General features: G+C 37.4%; 2 protein-coding genes across 2 annotated transcripts in view; one reads left to right on the forward strand and one right to left on the reverse strand.

The window, feature by feature from the left end:
• Positions 1-15,223, reverse strand: part of TMEM178B (transmembrane protein 178B) — a 447,373-nt gene extending 432,150 nt beyond the window's left edge. Inside the window, exon 1 of the mRNA XM_043965935.1 lies at positions 14,826-15,223. Within this exon, the coding sequence (XP_043821870.1) occupies positions 14,826-15,207 (382 nt within the window). The 5' untranslated portion in view covers positions 15,208-15,223. The remainder of the gene's footprint in view (positions 1-14,825) is intronic.
• A 1,743-nt stretch (positions 15,224-16,966) lies between these two features.
• Positions 16,967-17,435, forward strand: part of MRPS33 (mitochondrial ribosomal protein S33) — a 36,267-nt gene continuing 35,798 nt past the window's right edge. Inside the window, exon 1 of the mRNA XM_043965937.1 lies at positions 16,967-17,098. The gene's annotated coding sequence lies outside the window, so the exon portion shown is untranslated. The remainder of the gene's footprint in view (positions 17,099-17,435) is intronic.

The raw sequence follows: 17,435 nt of genomic DNA on the forward strand, positions 1-17,435 counted from the left end.
CCAAAAGACACATGATGAAAAATGTTATGCACATCCAGAGGAAGAACTATGGAGTCTGAATGCAGATGGAAGCATACTATCTTCAATTTCTTTTGTTTTTCATTTTGTGGTTTTTCCCTTCTGTTCTGTTTCTTCTCTCACAACATGACTAATGTGGAAATATGTTAACATGATTGAGTATAACTTATATCAAATTTCTTGCTGTCTTGGGGAGGGGGAAGAGAAAAATTTGGAACTCAAAATCTTATAAAAATGAATATTTTATAGCAGCTCTTTTTGTGGTGGCTAAGAATCGGAAATCAAAGGGATGCCCATCAAATGGGGAATGGCTAAACAAGCTGTGGTATATGATTGTACTGCAATATTATTGTGCTATAAGAAAGAACAAGCAGAATGATTTCAGAAAAACCTGGAAAGACTTACATGAATTGATCATAGTGAAGTGAACAGAACCAGGAGAATGTTGTACACAGTAATAGCAATATTATTTGATGGAGAACTGCGAATGATTTAGTTATTCTCAGTAATACAATGATGACGATCCTAAAGGACTAAAGATGAAGCATACTATCCCCTCCAGAGAAAGAACTGATATTGATTGAACATAGACTGAAGGATGTTATTTTTCCATGTTCTTTCATTTTTTGTCTTATATAAAATGAAAAATATGGAAATGTTTTACTTAATTGCACATGTATAACCTATCTCTGATTGCTTACCATCTCAGGAAGGGAGGGAAGAAGAGAGGGAGGGAGAGACATAATTTGGAACTCAAAACTTTAAATAAAAATATTTTTAAATTAATGTTGAGGACTAAAAAAAATAAATATGAGATTGTCAGTCAAAAAAAAAAGATTAAATGAGTATCACCTATTCTGAAGAGTTGATTATATTCCCTCTTAATAGCTTCCATTTGCATAATGTTTTAAAGTTTACAAAGTCCTTCATATGCATTATCTTATTTGATCCTTATGACAACCCTGCAAGATGGGTGTTACAAGTATTATTATCCCAATTTTACATATGAGGAACCAGAAAGTCAGAGAAATTAAGTGACTTGGTCATAGTTACATAGCTAGTAAATTACCAGTGTTTGGGTCCAGCCCCAAGTCTCTTATGTCTCTGTTCTTTCCACTGTGTTACCTAAGGACAAGATATACTTGTTACTACTCAATCCTCCATAAAACCTTTGTGAATTTGATGTTATTTCATGATTTTACTTTTAATTCCCCACTTTGAACAGTGGCATATTTAAAACAACCTATGTGTGTTTGTGTGAGTGATTTGGGTACAACAGGAGGTACCAGCATTGGTGCCAAACTCTAAGGTCAGTACCTTCTCTGTAACTTAGAGTGTCTGTTACACTAAATCACTTGCCCAGGACTATACCATCCATATGTGTTCAAAGCAGAATTAGACCCAGGTCTTTCTGGCTTCAAGAAGACCAGCTCACTATCTACAGTGCAAAGTTAGCTTTCTTAGGTATATCTAAAATCTGGTGTGGGCTGAAGCTGGCTCCAGAAAGCTCTCCCATTGTTAAATTTTCAGTGTGTACATTTATACCTCAGAAATCAGCACACTACAAATTAGGACTCAATTTATCATTTTATTGATTGTCTGGACTTAAGAAAGTGATGAAAAAGATGCTAATAATACAGATTAAGTCTCCAAATCTAGTGAGTACATGGGGGAACAGTTGTTATATACAATATAATTAAGAATACAGTCTCTTGTTTCAATCCATGTGTGTGTTTGTATATTTTTCATAGCCATAGTATTTCACCAATAAAAGATTGCCTTTAAAAAAGAAACAATCTTACCTCCAAGAAGCGGATGGAGAAGAGGGGAGAGGCACTAATAGCTGGGGAGAATCAGAAAAGGTCTCTTGTGATAGATGACCTTTCACATGAGCTTGAAGAGGAACCAGGGATTCTAAGAGGTTGAGGTAAGTTGGAAATACATTCCAGGTATGCAAAATAGCAAAGGGACAGAGATGGGAGGTATAATGTTATATATGAGGAATAACAAAAATGCCAGTTTAGCAGAAATAAACATTGCATGAGAGGGAGTAAATACATAATCAGCTGGAATATGTAGGTTAGAGCCAAATTATAATGGGCTTTAACTGCCAAATAGAAGAGTTTTTATTTGATCCTAGAGTTGATTGGGGAACAACTTCTCTTTTACTTTGTTTTAGATTTTTCTCCATCTCAAAGGCTATTTTTCAGCAAGAGCTATTGTTTAGGTTTGACTTTCCCTCATATGTCATCTTGAGAGAGAGAGAGAGAAATAGTGTATATATGAGAGAGAGAGAGATAGCATAGAAACTTCTTTTAAATCCCTACGGATATTAGCAATAGTTTCATCTCACAAATGTTGCAGGTACAGAGTTTCTATACTTGGGATTTTTTAAAAACTTGGTATCCCTTACAAAGAAGAGAATTCAATTCAATTCTATAGACATTTTTAAATGCTGAGTATAAATAAGTATTTCTGGATGAAATCAAAAGGTCTAGTTAAGATAGTTCCTGCCTTCAGAAAACTTATGGTCTAGTAGGGGGATATAGGGTATGTATAAATAATTCTATTGTTTAAATAGTTAATGTTTATCATAGTTCTTTTATAGTGACAAAGATTGGAAATAAGGAATTACCAGTCACTTGGTGAACAGCTAAACAAGTTTTGGTATATGAATTTGGTAGATATGGTAGAATACCAATGTGCTATAAGAAATGATAAAGGAAATAGATCTCAGGAAAACTTATATGATCTGATGCAGAGTGAAGTGAGCAGAACCAGGAGAACAATTTATAAAGTAATAACAATATTATAAATACCTGTGAAAGACTCTAACTCTGGGGCAGTTAGGTGGTATAGTGGATAAAACACTGGCCCTGGATTCAGGAGGACCTGAGTTTAAATCTGGCCTCAGACACTTTGACACTAGCTGTGTGACCCTGGGCAAGTCACAACCCTCATTGCCCTGCCCCCCAAAAAAAAATTAAAGAAAAGAAAAGACTCTAGAACTCTGATGAATGTAATGATCAATCATAAATCCAGAGAATTCATGATGAAACATGCAACCCATCTCCTTCCAGAGAAGTGATATGGACTCAGAGTACAGACTGAGACATACTTTTTTTTCATGTCCAATACAGGAATTTGTTTTGCTTGACTATAGATGTTTATAATGGTTAGTTTATTTTTCACTTTTTCTCAATGCAGGGAGAATAGGGGAAAGAGTAAGAAGGAGGAAAGGCAGATATATATCTGTTGATGGAAATAAATAAAATTTAGTTTAAACAATAAAAAATAAAAATAATATAGAAACATTATGTAAGAGAGTTGCCAGGAAAAAAAGTTAGGTGTAAGATGAGTAGGAAAGTGCTGAGTACTAGGGCACATTCAAGAGAGCTTATTGTGAATAAAATTTAAATAAGGTTTTTGAATAGAGATTTAAACTGGTTTCATTACATCCCTACTATTTGCTATGGCTTGTAGTATATCACCTGTTCAGAGAAGAAACAATCATCTCACCTCCAGGTCTGCAAAGCATTCTAGGTTCCTTGGTGGCAGTGAGAGGCATTGCTGCCTAAATAGAAGAAGTCATTATAATGATGAAGAATAATGCAGTTTAAACCGAATAAGAATAGCTCTATAACAAATAAAGTCTATTAGAGAGTCAGGTTCAGAATATGGAACAATAAGGCTTTCTTAAAAAGCAGGAAACAATATAAATTTATGAAGATGATCTAACATGATTTTTTTATTGGCAAAATACTGTGATGCTGAGAAAGAAAAAAAAAAACATAAACACACACAAGATCAATAGAAATAATTAAGAGACTACATTCTTCCAAAACAGCAACAAATTTCTCAGCTCCTTCTGAATGCCAACAGTGGCATCTCCTCAGAACCAAACAATTGCCTGTAAATAATCCCAAATGACTTTTGGACAAGTCCTGAGATCTTGGCCTATGTTATTGACAAATTGAAACACATCATTTCTCATTCTTAAATTCCCTGTACATTATCTGGCTTATATTTAGACTACCTAAATGTATATGTATATGTACACATACATAGAGAGAGAGTACCTAAGTGTGTATAGATTATGTATATGCACACATTTTTATATATATACATGTATGTACACATATATGTGTGTGTATATATGTATATGTATGTATATATAAAACTATATTGGTGTGGTTTTAATTCCCACAGTAAAAGAAAGCCTTTTATCTCTGTTATAACTCTCTTAATTATTGTTATTACCATTCTGATTCCAATGTAGTCATTCATGATGAAACCATTACTACTAAGTACTGAAAGCATATCATAAAAGAAAAGTTGACTGCTGATAGGTACAGACAATAAAAACAATTATAAATTTTGAACAATCGATGAGGATTTATTCAGTATCTATTATGTATCCAAAGCTTAAGACATGGCCCCTGCCCCCAAAGAGCTTGAATTCCAGCTGGTAATAGAATTATCATGCATAAAAGCATTGGAAAAGAATTAAACATTAGCCTGCATGTGGTGCTAACAAGTACATTGGGAGTTTAGGAAAGGGAGAGATCACTGGAGGTTAGAAAAGCTTACAAAGGCTTAATGGAAGGGTCTTAATGGAAGGTCTTGAGCTGGGCCATGAAAAATAAGTCGAACTTGGAGAAGTAGAGAGTAAGTAGGAGGCATTTTAGATAAAAGAGAAACATCACGAACATTTAAGGTAGAGAAGCAGAAATGACCTTCGTGTATGCTGGGGAAAGCAAACAGACCTGTCCCATATAGCTGGGACACAAGTGAATATAAAGAAACAAGATTACATGGATACAGTGCAAAGAGAGAATGGACGACCCCAGATGTCAAACAGAGAAGTGTGGACATCATCTACCAGGGGATTGGGAACCATTGTAAGTGACATGATAAAAACTGTGTTTTAGAAAGATTGGTCTATCACTGATAGACAGAATGTAGATAAGACGAGAGAGTCTGGAGCATGGGAAAGAACAAAAAGGCTATTGCAGCAATCCAGGTATGAAATAGTAAGGATATTGTCTAGAAGCATCTAGAAAAAGAAAGTGAAGAGTAAATCTGAGACTCATTTTGAAGGAAGAAATGGGTCTTAATGATGAATGATACAGAATCAAAAGTGAGAAGGAAGAGACCAAAAGCCATAGGTGGATTCAAGGTTTCTATTTCAATTCAACCTGATTCACAAAATATTTATGTGTCTACTGCATCTAAAACACTGTGCTGAATATTGAGAGAGGTTCAAAATTAACAGAAAATTGGACCCTGCACTAATGAAGGTTACAGTATAGTAGGGGAATAGATACACATAGATTAAAATACAAAATAATGCATGATAAATATATTGTTGTCATTCAATCACTTCAGTGACCCTATTTGGGACTTTCTTGGCAAAGATAACTGGAGTAGTTTGTCATTTCCTTTTCCAGTTCATTTTACAGATGACTGTAAACTGATGTAGAAAGGATTAAGTGACTTGTCCAGGGTTTATACAGCTAGTAAGTGTCTAAAGCCAAATTTGAACTGAAGTCCAGGGCTAGTGCTATATCCACTGAGCAAAGCAAAGTGTAATGTGAAAGCCAAGGGAAAAACGTAATAATTGACTGAAGAGGATAAATAGCATTTGAGTAGTCTTTGAAAGGTTGGGGGAAAACTGACAGTCTAACAGGAGGAAGAAAAGACATTTGAAATACTGTAAAAACAACAATGTGAACAAAGGCACGAAGGTAGAAAGCATGGCATATATTTGGGGGACAAAGAACATATTGTTGTTGTTCATCCTCATTCTCAAAGATGACCAATGAGATCAGGAGGCAGAGCTGTGCAGTAATCAGCCTTACTCAGAGAGTATACTAGATTAACTAAAATAGAGTGTATATGGTAGAGAGCTGTATGAGATAAAACTAGAAAGGTTGGTGCCAAATTATATGAGCTTTAAATGCCAGGCAAAGGCATTTGAATTTTACTTACTAGGTAATGTGAAGCCACCAAAAATGTTTGAGCAGAAAAGCAGTATAACCAGATCTCTGCATAAAGATTGTGGTAGGAATCAGTGGTAGGAATGATGGATTTGGAGGTGGGGGAGAGAAGAGAATGGAAGTAGGAAAGACTGTTAGGAGGTTATTATAATAGTTCAGATAGGGAGTAACAGTAGTCTAGAATGAACAGCACTGAAGTAATTTAAGTGGAATATTTGCCACTTGTGACTTCAGCATTGCTAAGGTTACATACTAGCAATCAGTGTTCAAATGTCAGAAGAATTCAAATTCTCCTCCTCAGAAAAGCCTAAGGTTCTTTTAGAAGATAACATGGATATACTATGGTATACAATAACAAATGCACGAACCCTGGCTAATAATCAGAAATTCTGCTATTTATTAAAACATAATTCAGATGAACTTGTTCCTATGTGTTAATATCTCTGTGCTGTAAAAAGAGTCAATCATTTACTGTAAGATTTTCTCTCTCTCATCCAAGGATAATGAAAATTAGCTCAATAGGGCAGTTTTAATTTACCCCTTACTGAATTAACTTATTTGAAATCTAAATTAGTCTATTTCAAGGAAAGGAATTCCATGACTAACGTAGAGATAATGAAAACTACCTTCTAAACTTTAAGGAAATGAGAATTACATTCCTACCTCTGTTGTTTGCCCTTGCTTTATGAGAAGGACCAATGACATCATGGGGTAATGTCTTGACTTGCTATGAATGGGATTTAATTGGGGCAGAGTTGCACAAAGCCTGACTCTTTCTTCCAGAGTCACTGAGGTCCAGTGGCAAGACAAAAGTCAGGATGACTGGCGATGGTCCAGATGCAGTGGATGACCTTGGCATCTTCAATGTCTGACCAAGCTCTAAATGCTCCACAGTGCCTGCTTCAACCACCTTTACGGCCATTGCAATTAATTATTCTCATCCATCCATTCCACTGGGAGAAATCTTCACATGCTTAGGGTAGACATCCCCCTAACTCACTGATGTGTTTAGGGCCTTTTGGTTACCCTCAACCTTATTTAGCCCATCTGCCTAGACAGTTTTAATAGGGCATGGTCACTGTGCATGCTACAGCTTCTTGGAGGCACAGGTGAGAGTTGGGTGGCAGGTAGACATGAAAGGTGGATGAGGACCCCTGAAAAGATCTTGGCAAGCCCTCACACCTGAGGTGCTAGGCCTCCCTGAACATCCCATAAACCCTTAAACATATTGATTAAGGGGCAGAGATTTGTCTAGTTAAAGCAAAATTTATCATTACAGTAAAATATTCTCTATTTGGGGGTTCCATCATTAGTCCAAGCCAGTGAATACCTAGGGGTATTAGATGATCTTTACAACTCTGGTCTCTTATCTTTGCTTCCTTTCCTTTTCTCTAAGTAACTGCAGGTGTGAAAATACACTGACCATTGATTCAGAATCCAATTTCTTTCTCTTTATTTTGTTTAAATCTTCTAGCCAAAATGTGCAGGTTAAGATTTCAAATTGGTAGGATAAGTACACAGAAGAGAAGATATTTAAGTAATTTATTACAACATTGATGTGCACTGATGAGAAATTAGCTACCATGTTTTCTACTTTGTTTTGTTATAAGCTAGCATCCTGTGGTCACATTAGGGATGATTAACCTCTCTGATTTCCATACTCTGTCACCCATAATCTCTTTTTATCAACCACTTACCTACATACCTATTCCCTCCCACCCAACTCCAATGGAAGCAGTATAGTAGAATGAAAAGCTGACTGAATCTGGGATTGCTGTGCCTTAGCGTGAATTTGGGCTAAACTTAATATCTAGGTGCTTTGGTCAAGTTACTTAACCTCTCTGTCTCTCACTTACCTCAGATGCAATAATAACTACTGACATTTGTATAGTGCTTTAAAGTTTATCAAATACTTTATATACATTTTCTCATTTGAATTTCACTATTATCATTCCACGGATGAAGATACTCAGGAAGCTTAAGTGACTTGACCATCATTACACAGTGAGTATCAGAAGAGGGATTTGAACTAAAGTTTCCTGCTCCCAATTCCTACATTCTAAACACTGCACTATTTGGCCACTGCACCATACCACCATTTATCGATCCAATGAGGAGGCATTAAATCAATTATTTTTAAAGTTCTTTCCACCTTTAAAATAGGAAATCTTTCCTTCCATTGGTATACTCACCTATCAAGCAACATACCTTCTTACTTCTCAATTAGCCTGTGCAGTATACCCATAGAAGTTCATGCATATGGATTTGTATATCTAGGTATACAAATCCAAGTGTGTCTGTGTGTGTACAGGATCAGACCAAGCCAGAAGACAATTAGGATTTTGCTTTGTGTCCTTTGGCATAACCTACAATTTTGTAGGTCATAGAGAGGAAGAGCACTGATTGTTTCTCATTGTCAGGTGTGTAACACCTGAAGGAACTACTAAATTGCTATTCTGAAACCGTATTTAGGTTACTGTTCTTGTTAATCTAACGAGGTTGTTACGCCTAAGGTGACTAACAATGAAGTGTCTATACTAGTTGCACTGAAGGATCAATGTCTGATTCACTGTTTCACACTAAAAAAAAAAGAAAAAGGGAAGTGGAAAGAGTAGGAGAGGAGGGAAAATCATGAAAGACTAATTTAAAATCAACACATTATTAATGGAAAACTAGCATAATGTTGATTATATTAAATAAATGTCTTTAGCATATTTAATTTGAGCCAGCTCAAACTGTTAGGAGGTTCTTCCTTAAAATGAGCTAAAATGTGCTTCCTTGTGACTTTTCCATTCATCCAAGTTCCATCTTCTATACTGTTAAGTCCAAGTAACTATGTTAATTTTTATTATCCTTCGGGTTCTAATGTAATAATTTAGAGCAAAACATGTAAACATGTTTAGGAAGGAAATATGTTTTTATTTAATTAACTATCATAAGGAATAGAATTTCTTTAATAATTATTAAACGAATTTATATGGAGGACCATAGGTTGCAGCCTATACTCTGAGGGGAATCAGAGATGACACTTCTGCCAATTGGAGGCTAAAGGTCTTTACCCTTGCTGAAAAAAGCACTGGAATACTCCAGTTGAAAAATGGAGCTATAATATTCCATTGAAGCAGAGGATGAAGATAATGAAGACTACAATGCAAGTCCAAGGAATCCAGGCCATCAATATATCCTGCAGAGATACCACAACCTAAGAAGACTGAAGCAGCTGAGTAATCTGTTTGGGATAGCCTATGCAATCACAACCCCACAGCTTTTTAACCTTATTAGCACATTCTAGCAGCAGCTACCCAGTAGTAGAGTGACCTGGCCAGCCCAATCTGGTAGCAACCTAGCTTCTGATCTAAGACTGATCTGGCCCAGACCAACAGCAGTCAAGCCTAAGTAAGCAAGGAGCTAGCTCCATAGCCAAATGACCTGGTTAACTCAACCTAATATAAGACTGACTCAGAGAGCTGAGATTCTGTGCCTTTCAAGGAGCCAACCCAACTACATGAATTTGATAAGGACATCAAAATAAAAGAAAAGATAGAGACTCCACAACTGCAGAGTTTTCGGTCTTAGTCAGGTGTATCCCATACATTTGTGCCTCACTATCACTGTATTTTAGGATTGTGTCCACACTTCTTCTATTCCATGTATCTTGTGAGTATTTGAGGGGTAGTGCACCACAGATTCTAGGGAAAATGTTTTGCAGCTATTGCCCTCACTATGCCATATGAGCAAATGGTTTCGTTAAAGAAAAAACTGACATGGGCTAAATTCCATTTTAAGGAAATTTCCATATAGATAAAACTCTTTCAAAATCCCAACCAATGGCCCACTTATTTCAAAGAATAGTCAATACAACATTTGAGAAGAACCAAACAATTAGAAATAAATAATCCCAGTATAACAGAATTCAACCTGTAGCTACTTTCTCTAGTTACTCTAAAAGTCTCTTTTTTATTTCTGAATCTGATTCCACAAATTCTATGTACTCAGAGTTTGTCCTGACTTATCAGAGTATCCCCTACGAGGTATGAAAACAGAAGACCTGATATAATAACCTTCATAGAAGCAATCTAACATGAACTAACTCATAATTTTACACCTCTACCTAATATTATTGCCCAGAGATTCCAGATTCTAACCCTCACTAAGAACTTTCTCATCTAATTTGGGAAAGAATGCTTATTGGTGACATTTCTATCCAATAGCATATATTATTACAGTATTTATTCTTTTCATGTAATACCTCACCCAAGAAATCTTTCTTTTTCATCCTTTCATACATTCCAGTATTAAGCTGTCCTAATTCCCTTATTGGAAGCAGCTAAGTGGCACAGTGTATAGAGTTCTGGGCATGGAGTTAGGAAGACCTGAGTTTAAATCTGACCTCTGACATTTAATAGCTGTGTGACCCTGGGCAAGTCACTTAACCCTATTTGCCTCAGTTTCCTCACCTGTAAAATGAGCTGGAGAAGGAAATGGTAAACCACTCCAATATCTTTGCCAAGAAAACCCCAAAAGGGGTTACAAAGTGTTGGACGTGACTGACAAACGACAATTCCTACCTTGGGTCAACTTTAGAAATCAAGATTTTTCTCAGAGTATCCTTTAAAATGTTTTCCCACTGAATTATTTCCACTGGAATTAGGAGGAGCCCTTGGTAGTTTTATTCCTATGAATTTAATTAGGGTAAAGTTTGATAGTCTAGTAACTATTGTCCCAGCCTCTGATCTCTCACCTCTTCATTCCACCTTTCACACAGCTGCAAAAATAACCTTCTTCATGTATAAACCTGACTTTATCACTCTTCTGCTGAAAAAGGCAAACTCCTTGACTTGGCATTAAAGATTCTCCATAATCTGGTTTTAATTTATCTTCCCAGCCTTATTTCCCATCACTTCCCTTCAGGAACTCTATAGACTCTATATTCTGCTGTTTAACACAATCCTGGTCACATAGTATACATTTAATAAGTTCCATGTCTATTTATCTATACAGGCTTCCCCTATCCATGTACAACACTCTCTCCTCATCTGTGCCTGTTGAAATCCTAATCTTCTTTCAAGGCTTAGTTCAGGTTCTGTTTCTCAGTGATTCTCTCAGCTGAAATTTTTTCCTCCAATTACCCTTGAACATTTTCTTCTGAATATCTACTTAATCTCCATCATATCCTACTTTGCATAATAATCATGTGTACATGACATTTCCCCCTTAGTAGAAGGAAAGTTCTCTGAGGGCAAGGAATATGACATTTTTCATTTTGGTAATCCAAGCATCCACTGCAGTACACTGCATATAACAAATGTTTATTGAATGAAACTAAATGAAAATCTAAATAGTAATAACTCAATAAGGATTTACTAGTCAGATAGTATAGATAGTCAGTATAGTGGTGTACTGTGTCCTTGGTGTACATCTTTTGTTGAAAAATAGATGCTATCCCTTCTTTCAAAGACCCTAAACTATAATAGGGAGGCAAGATCATCAACCAAATAGGCAACAGAAATGTGTACATAGAAATTACATCATTATAAAGTGGATTGAGAGAGGCAGGATTACTGAGTGAATTCAGAGTTGTTGTTTTTAACTATCTACAACTTTGACTTTTATATTCTTCTCAGTTGTGTTTTTAAATTTTATTTTAAAATGCACATGCAGCATTTTCAACAGTAATGAGTATTGATTTCCCAAATGACTAAGTTCTTTGGGGCTGTATCATCATTCAAAGAAATCTCTAATTTCCCTGTAATATTGATATCATATTTAAATAGCCTATTCCTTTTTTACTTCTCCTCTCTTTAATATATACTTATAAAAAGTGAATACTAAATTAAAAGTTTGTTTAAAAGGTCTAAGATATTATTTTCAAAGACTAATGAGCAATGAAAGAAATTTTTTCAAACAATGCAGCAAAATTAAAGACATGCATAGTAGCTCCTTTTCTATTTTCCCACCACCTAGGAAATGGGTGATAGTAGAAATTATACTAATGTAATTTGTAGCTATCAAGGAATATGCACACTTTCTTTGACTAACTGGAGAAAGAAAAATTGATCTTTAAACATGATGGTGTTAAGTTAAATAAATCTTTCTTTAACCTTAAAATTACGACAGTGACTATACATCTCTCTAGATTTGTAACCTTGACACTATTCCCAAAACAAGAAACCAAAGAAAAACAATATCCAACAGGCAGAAGGAACCAAAGCAATTACATATATTAGGAGGATGACAGTGATGGCTGTATTTTTGGTGATGAAGAACATTTCCATAAGTTCAAGTGAAATATAATATCCAAACAACTTTAGATATTAAATCCTCCCTGCTATTTGGTATCCATTTTCTATCATTACAATTAAAATGCAGCCAATAAGGAGGTTAAATATAATACTTTCCCCCATTCCATTCCCTGCCAGCATACTTCTATCTTCACCAGAAGAAAGTGTCACTATAGTAACAAAATAGCCTAATCCACAAGCCAAATCAACCTTTACTCTCATTTTGCCAAGCACAGAAACACAGAATCAGAGCACTGCAGGGGACCTAAAGAGGTCATAAATTCCATGCCCTGCCTCTGATCAGGCTTGACCAAAACCAAACAGAAGGAGGAATATTGTGTTCTTCAAGATTCTTGAAGAAGGCTATTCAATGGCCTCATTCAGTAAACCCTTCTAGTATGTGTCAATCTTCATTGCCTTGATTTCTTTATATTTCACTTAATTCCCTGCAGCAGCAATTTTTGTGAAAGTAGAAGGCTGGCAATATAACTTTATTGATCTTAAATCCGTTTTTAAATTCCTTATTAGTCTTCTTTAAATAATCCCAATTCCCCCAGTTTTGTAATTCTTCATTCCAACCTTATTATGTTGCTCTTCTCTGGATTCTTCTAAAGCAGAGATTCTTAATCTTTTGGGGTCATGGGCCCTTTGGCAGTTTCATGAAACTTATGGACACCTCAGAACAATGTTTGAAATGCATAAAATACATAGGATTACAAAAGAAACCAACTATACTAAAATAATTATCAAGACAAATTCGAGGACCTGGCTTAAGAACCCTTATTAAAGTTATCTAAATCATTATTCACATTTTAAATCTTCAGATTGGATGCTATACTCTAAAAAAGTCCTGACCTGTGCAGCTGGCTTGCTTTTTGTAATACTGAACTCACTTCACAATTTAATTGGATTGAGATCACCAGGTTCACTTCACGTAAACTTGAAAGTAGATATTTTTTAAAGTGCCTGTCAGATACATTGAACCCACAGTACATCTAAATTCAACCACCTACAAACTATTCATTGCTTCACTAAATATTGTGCATTTTTTCTGGTTGATTAGAGTGTTTTTTAAACCTTTCCCAAATTTGAGAGTTGTTTTTGAAGGGAGTCAGTGAGGGAGGTGAGAAGTGTGGTGGGGAACAAGAATAGTATCACCTGTCAGAAATCTAATCAATAAAACTGTTACAGCAGCATAAGCACTATATTTTAAAATTCTAAATTTCAATTCTTTTATTCCTTCCAAAGGGAAGTTGCAAAATATTTTGAAGAACACTGTTTTCACCCTGAACACTTTTTAACAGATTATGAACGTGAAATACAGAGAAATGCCTAAGATACACAAAATCTGTGTTCCATTCTCATAGAATTAACTTTCCTGGCAGAAATCAGTCTTTTTCTTCAGCGATGGTCCCATAAGACTTCCAGATATTAGTAGGTTTAGGATATTAGTGCCCCATAACACTTGTGTACAATAGATATTTTTGAATGGGGGAATCATTTTTTAAATTGGCTATATATCAATGACAATTATAACACATTAATAGAGGGCTTTTAAAGATCATGGTGTGTTTTCTTCAAACCCTATGAAGTAGGTAGAGTAAATAGTATTAACACCATTTTCAGATAAGGAAACTAAGAGGTTAAGAGACTTGCAGATGGTCACCCACCAAGTGTGAGTCAGGATTCAAATACAGTTCTCAGTTTCAAGTCCAGTACCCTTTCTATTGTATTATTTATTTTTTTAAGTGAATTATTAGTAGCAAGTGCTGTTTACCTTTCAATTTGGTTTCATTTGCTTATTAGAGATACATGTGGTTTTAATATTAGCATTTTTCTAATGCAAAAATGGAGAGCTTTTTGTTCTAACATCTTCTTACACTTCCCCCTCCCCATTCAGTGCCAATAAGTCACTTTTATTTACCACTTGTCAAGACAAGAGAGGAAAAAATCATTTGGGGGTCAACAGATAATACATTTCCTGAAATAAAATTAGTCTACATTATCTATATCTTGATGTCACTTTGACTAAATGTCAAAGCTCTAAAGCTGAGATTGGTATTAAGAGTAGTCTGCCTTCTCCATGACATTCCTCGATAAGAGTTTTTTGTTTGTTTGGAGGCTTTGTTTGGGGGTGGAGGAGGGTTGCTTATGGTATACACAACTTTACAACAACCTCTTGTTTCTTAGAGGCAAACCAATACAGGATAGAGCTAATAATGCATTTTCCTGATAATCATCCTGGAAAATGAGAATGTGTAGGGGCCAGATAGATAAAAACAGACTAAAATTTCCAGGCAAAGAAAAGCAAAACCCTGAACCAGTGTCTGTCATAAACAGCTGAGGAATCAAAGCACTGATTACCTACAAAGCCGACTGAATATTCCAGACTTGGGTAAGTGAACTCTGGCAAAGCAACTAAGTTAGCCTGGGGCAAGAAAGAGGTTAAAGGTGGTAGGACCCCAATCTAGGTATTAGATTCTCAATGTGTGTTCTCAAAAGCAGACAGCCTAGATGAGACACTTACCTTTTTGAATGAGGTCATCCAGGTCTTGGTCAAATCCCTGTCTGTGGCATTTCCTCCAGAGCCCCATGTTGGTGGAGTTGTACTGACGGTTGCACTCGTCCATAGCGCTCAAGGCAAACAGCTGCCTCCGGTTCCTGGCCCGGAGGAGTTTCCCTTCCCAGCGGTCCAATCTAGACCTACTGGCCCTGAGCGGCAAGTTATTGTTGTTATTGTAAATGAAGCCTGGATCGACCCGACGGGTAGTAAAGGCTTTGCACCTGTCCCGATGCTTCCTGGCGTCTGTCTCGTACCAATGGTCTGAGCAGATCGCCACGGCCAGCATGCCGAGGGCACAGAGAGCTAAGGAGAGGCCAGTGTAGAGCAGTAACCTTCCAGCAGCCATACCTCAGCTTCACAACAACACCATGGGCATGTTTCACAACAACCTAGTTCTTCAGCCCCAGAACAAAGCAGCCAGCTGAGCCTGAGAGATTGCAGCTGAGTGCCCTGCTCAACCGAGTCTCCCCACCTAGACGTCCACGGTTTGAAGCAACATACAAAGCACCAAGGCTTCTGGGAAGATCTAAAAAGTTCTAACCCCAAGAAAATCTAGTGGGTGAATTGGCATCTCCTGCAGCTTAAAGCAACTAAGGGTGTCAGAAGCGCCCTCCACGTCTCTCAGAAAAGGATTCCCCACTTAAAACAGCGGGGTTGCTCAGCTCAAGACCACCTTTGCGCAGAGTCGACCTTCTTCCGTTTCTCCTTTTCTTCCCAGGAGGAAAATAATAAAAGTTCTTTCTGATTAAACTGGAGCTCCTTGACTTTCTTTGTGCAGTGTACCAATGGAATCGATCCACCTCTCTTTATAAGTGTGGTGATTTAAACAGATGGGGGAAAGGGGTTGTTAAACTGGGCCACTTTACAAAAATCAGGTGAATTGTAGCATCACTAGTCGGCGCCTAGAAATCTCCCGATTCCAACGGACCAATTGTCCTAGGTTTACAAGCCAGCTCTGGTCTGTTTTTCTCTTTAAGTGGATCACCTTTCTTTTTTGCAACCAGTGCTTGTGGTCGGGCAATGCAGCGCAGGAAAAGGTTTCTCGATTCAGTCTTGAGCTAAAAAAAAAAAAATCTTTCTCCTTCAGCAAGAAAGGGATTTCACCTTTCCTCCTATAGGCTTTGCTCAGAAGCAGGCTTCATGTAGGTTTTCAGCTCCTGACAACCTTTGTTCCCTAGCTCCTCTGCTTTCTTTCTCTTGCCTTGCCATTCAGGCGACTCGTTTTGTTGTCGGCGCTGTCAACCAGGCAACCTAATTGGACGATTCCTTTCCCTGGATTAGATGAAACTCCGTAGCAGCAAGAGAACGAGGAGAGATCGGCTCTGACTGAGGCTGGAGTCCAACCACAGAGGCTGCAAAGAACTAAGAAGCCGCTTCAGCACCATGGACAGAGAGCTCTGCCCAGAGGCACCCAGAGCCCTAGGGAGAAAACCCCCGGCTTCATACCGCTGACATCCTCGCCCTGCTTTGCTTCCCGGATGTAAATCGGTCAGTCGCCTCCCAATCTGATTTTTCAACAGTGCTTTACTTCATCTAGCAACCAAACAGCTTCTGAAACGTGCTTCCCATATGCAAGGAAAATGCAGGTACAAAGGCTGAGGGGGGAAAAATCCCAAAGTAATACCTTCTGCCCCCAACACGCACACATACACACATGCACACACCCTGACACCTCAAAATAAATAAGCCCCTCAAAAAACCAATGCCTGGAGCTCTATAGAGGAGGGGAAAGACACGCAGTCTGCCTAACAGTTGTCAATGGCTCTCATATTGCACCATTTCCCTTACATGCACAACCAGCGCTCCCACAAAGGAGCCGAGATGCCAAGATCTCTCTCTGCCTCAGCAGCTCCACGAGAATAATATCCCAGCATCAGCAGTTATTATATTCAGGGTTGGGGTTTTTTCCTTTTGGTGGTCGTGGTGGTGAGGGGGGGGGTAGGGAAAGGAAGACTGTTGGTTATTCAATTTCCCCTCCCTTCTTTCAGTAGCGATAGCCTCACTACCTCGCGGGCACCATCAGAGACCTGGAGAAACCGAAGAGAAGCCGACGTCCAGGAGTCTCTGGAAATCTCATCTCCCCGTTCTGAACCTTGAAATAAAGGAACGTTTTCTGAGCTCCCGGATACCTGAGGATGTTTCCTTGTTCAAACGCTGAGAGCTGCAGCCTTGGCTAAAGCCCACAGACGGAGAATACAGAGCACAGAGCCAAAAGCTAGTGATGTCATCCGTGCAACGTGAGATTCATTTCTTATTTTTCTAGCCTCCTTAAAGATAAACTGCACCATTTTACCGGCAGGCGATGTCTAAGTCTTACTCTTTGAACAGGCAAGTCAATGGTGTATATGTATGTATGTGCTCAACCACATACATATTTATGCACACATACATATGTGCCCTTTGTAATGTGTTTACTGCACATACTATTATAAATTTAGGAATAGTCCTTGAATCTCATATTCCTATGCTTACAAAAATGGCAAAAATCCCTCAAATCGTGCACACAGTTCTTTAAATGTATGTGTGTGTGCATATGTATATTAGATATATATGTACTTTATGAGGAGCTGATAT

This window comes from Dromiciops gliroides, chromosome 5 (genome assembly GCF_019393635.1).
Source record: "Dromiciops gliroides isolate mDroGli1 chromosome 5, mDroGli1.pri, whole genome shotgun sequence".
Taxonomy (NCBI): Eukaryota; Metazoa; Chordata; class Mammalia; order Microbiotheria; family Microbiotheriidae; genus Dromiciops; species Dromiciops gliroides.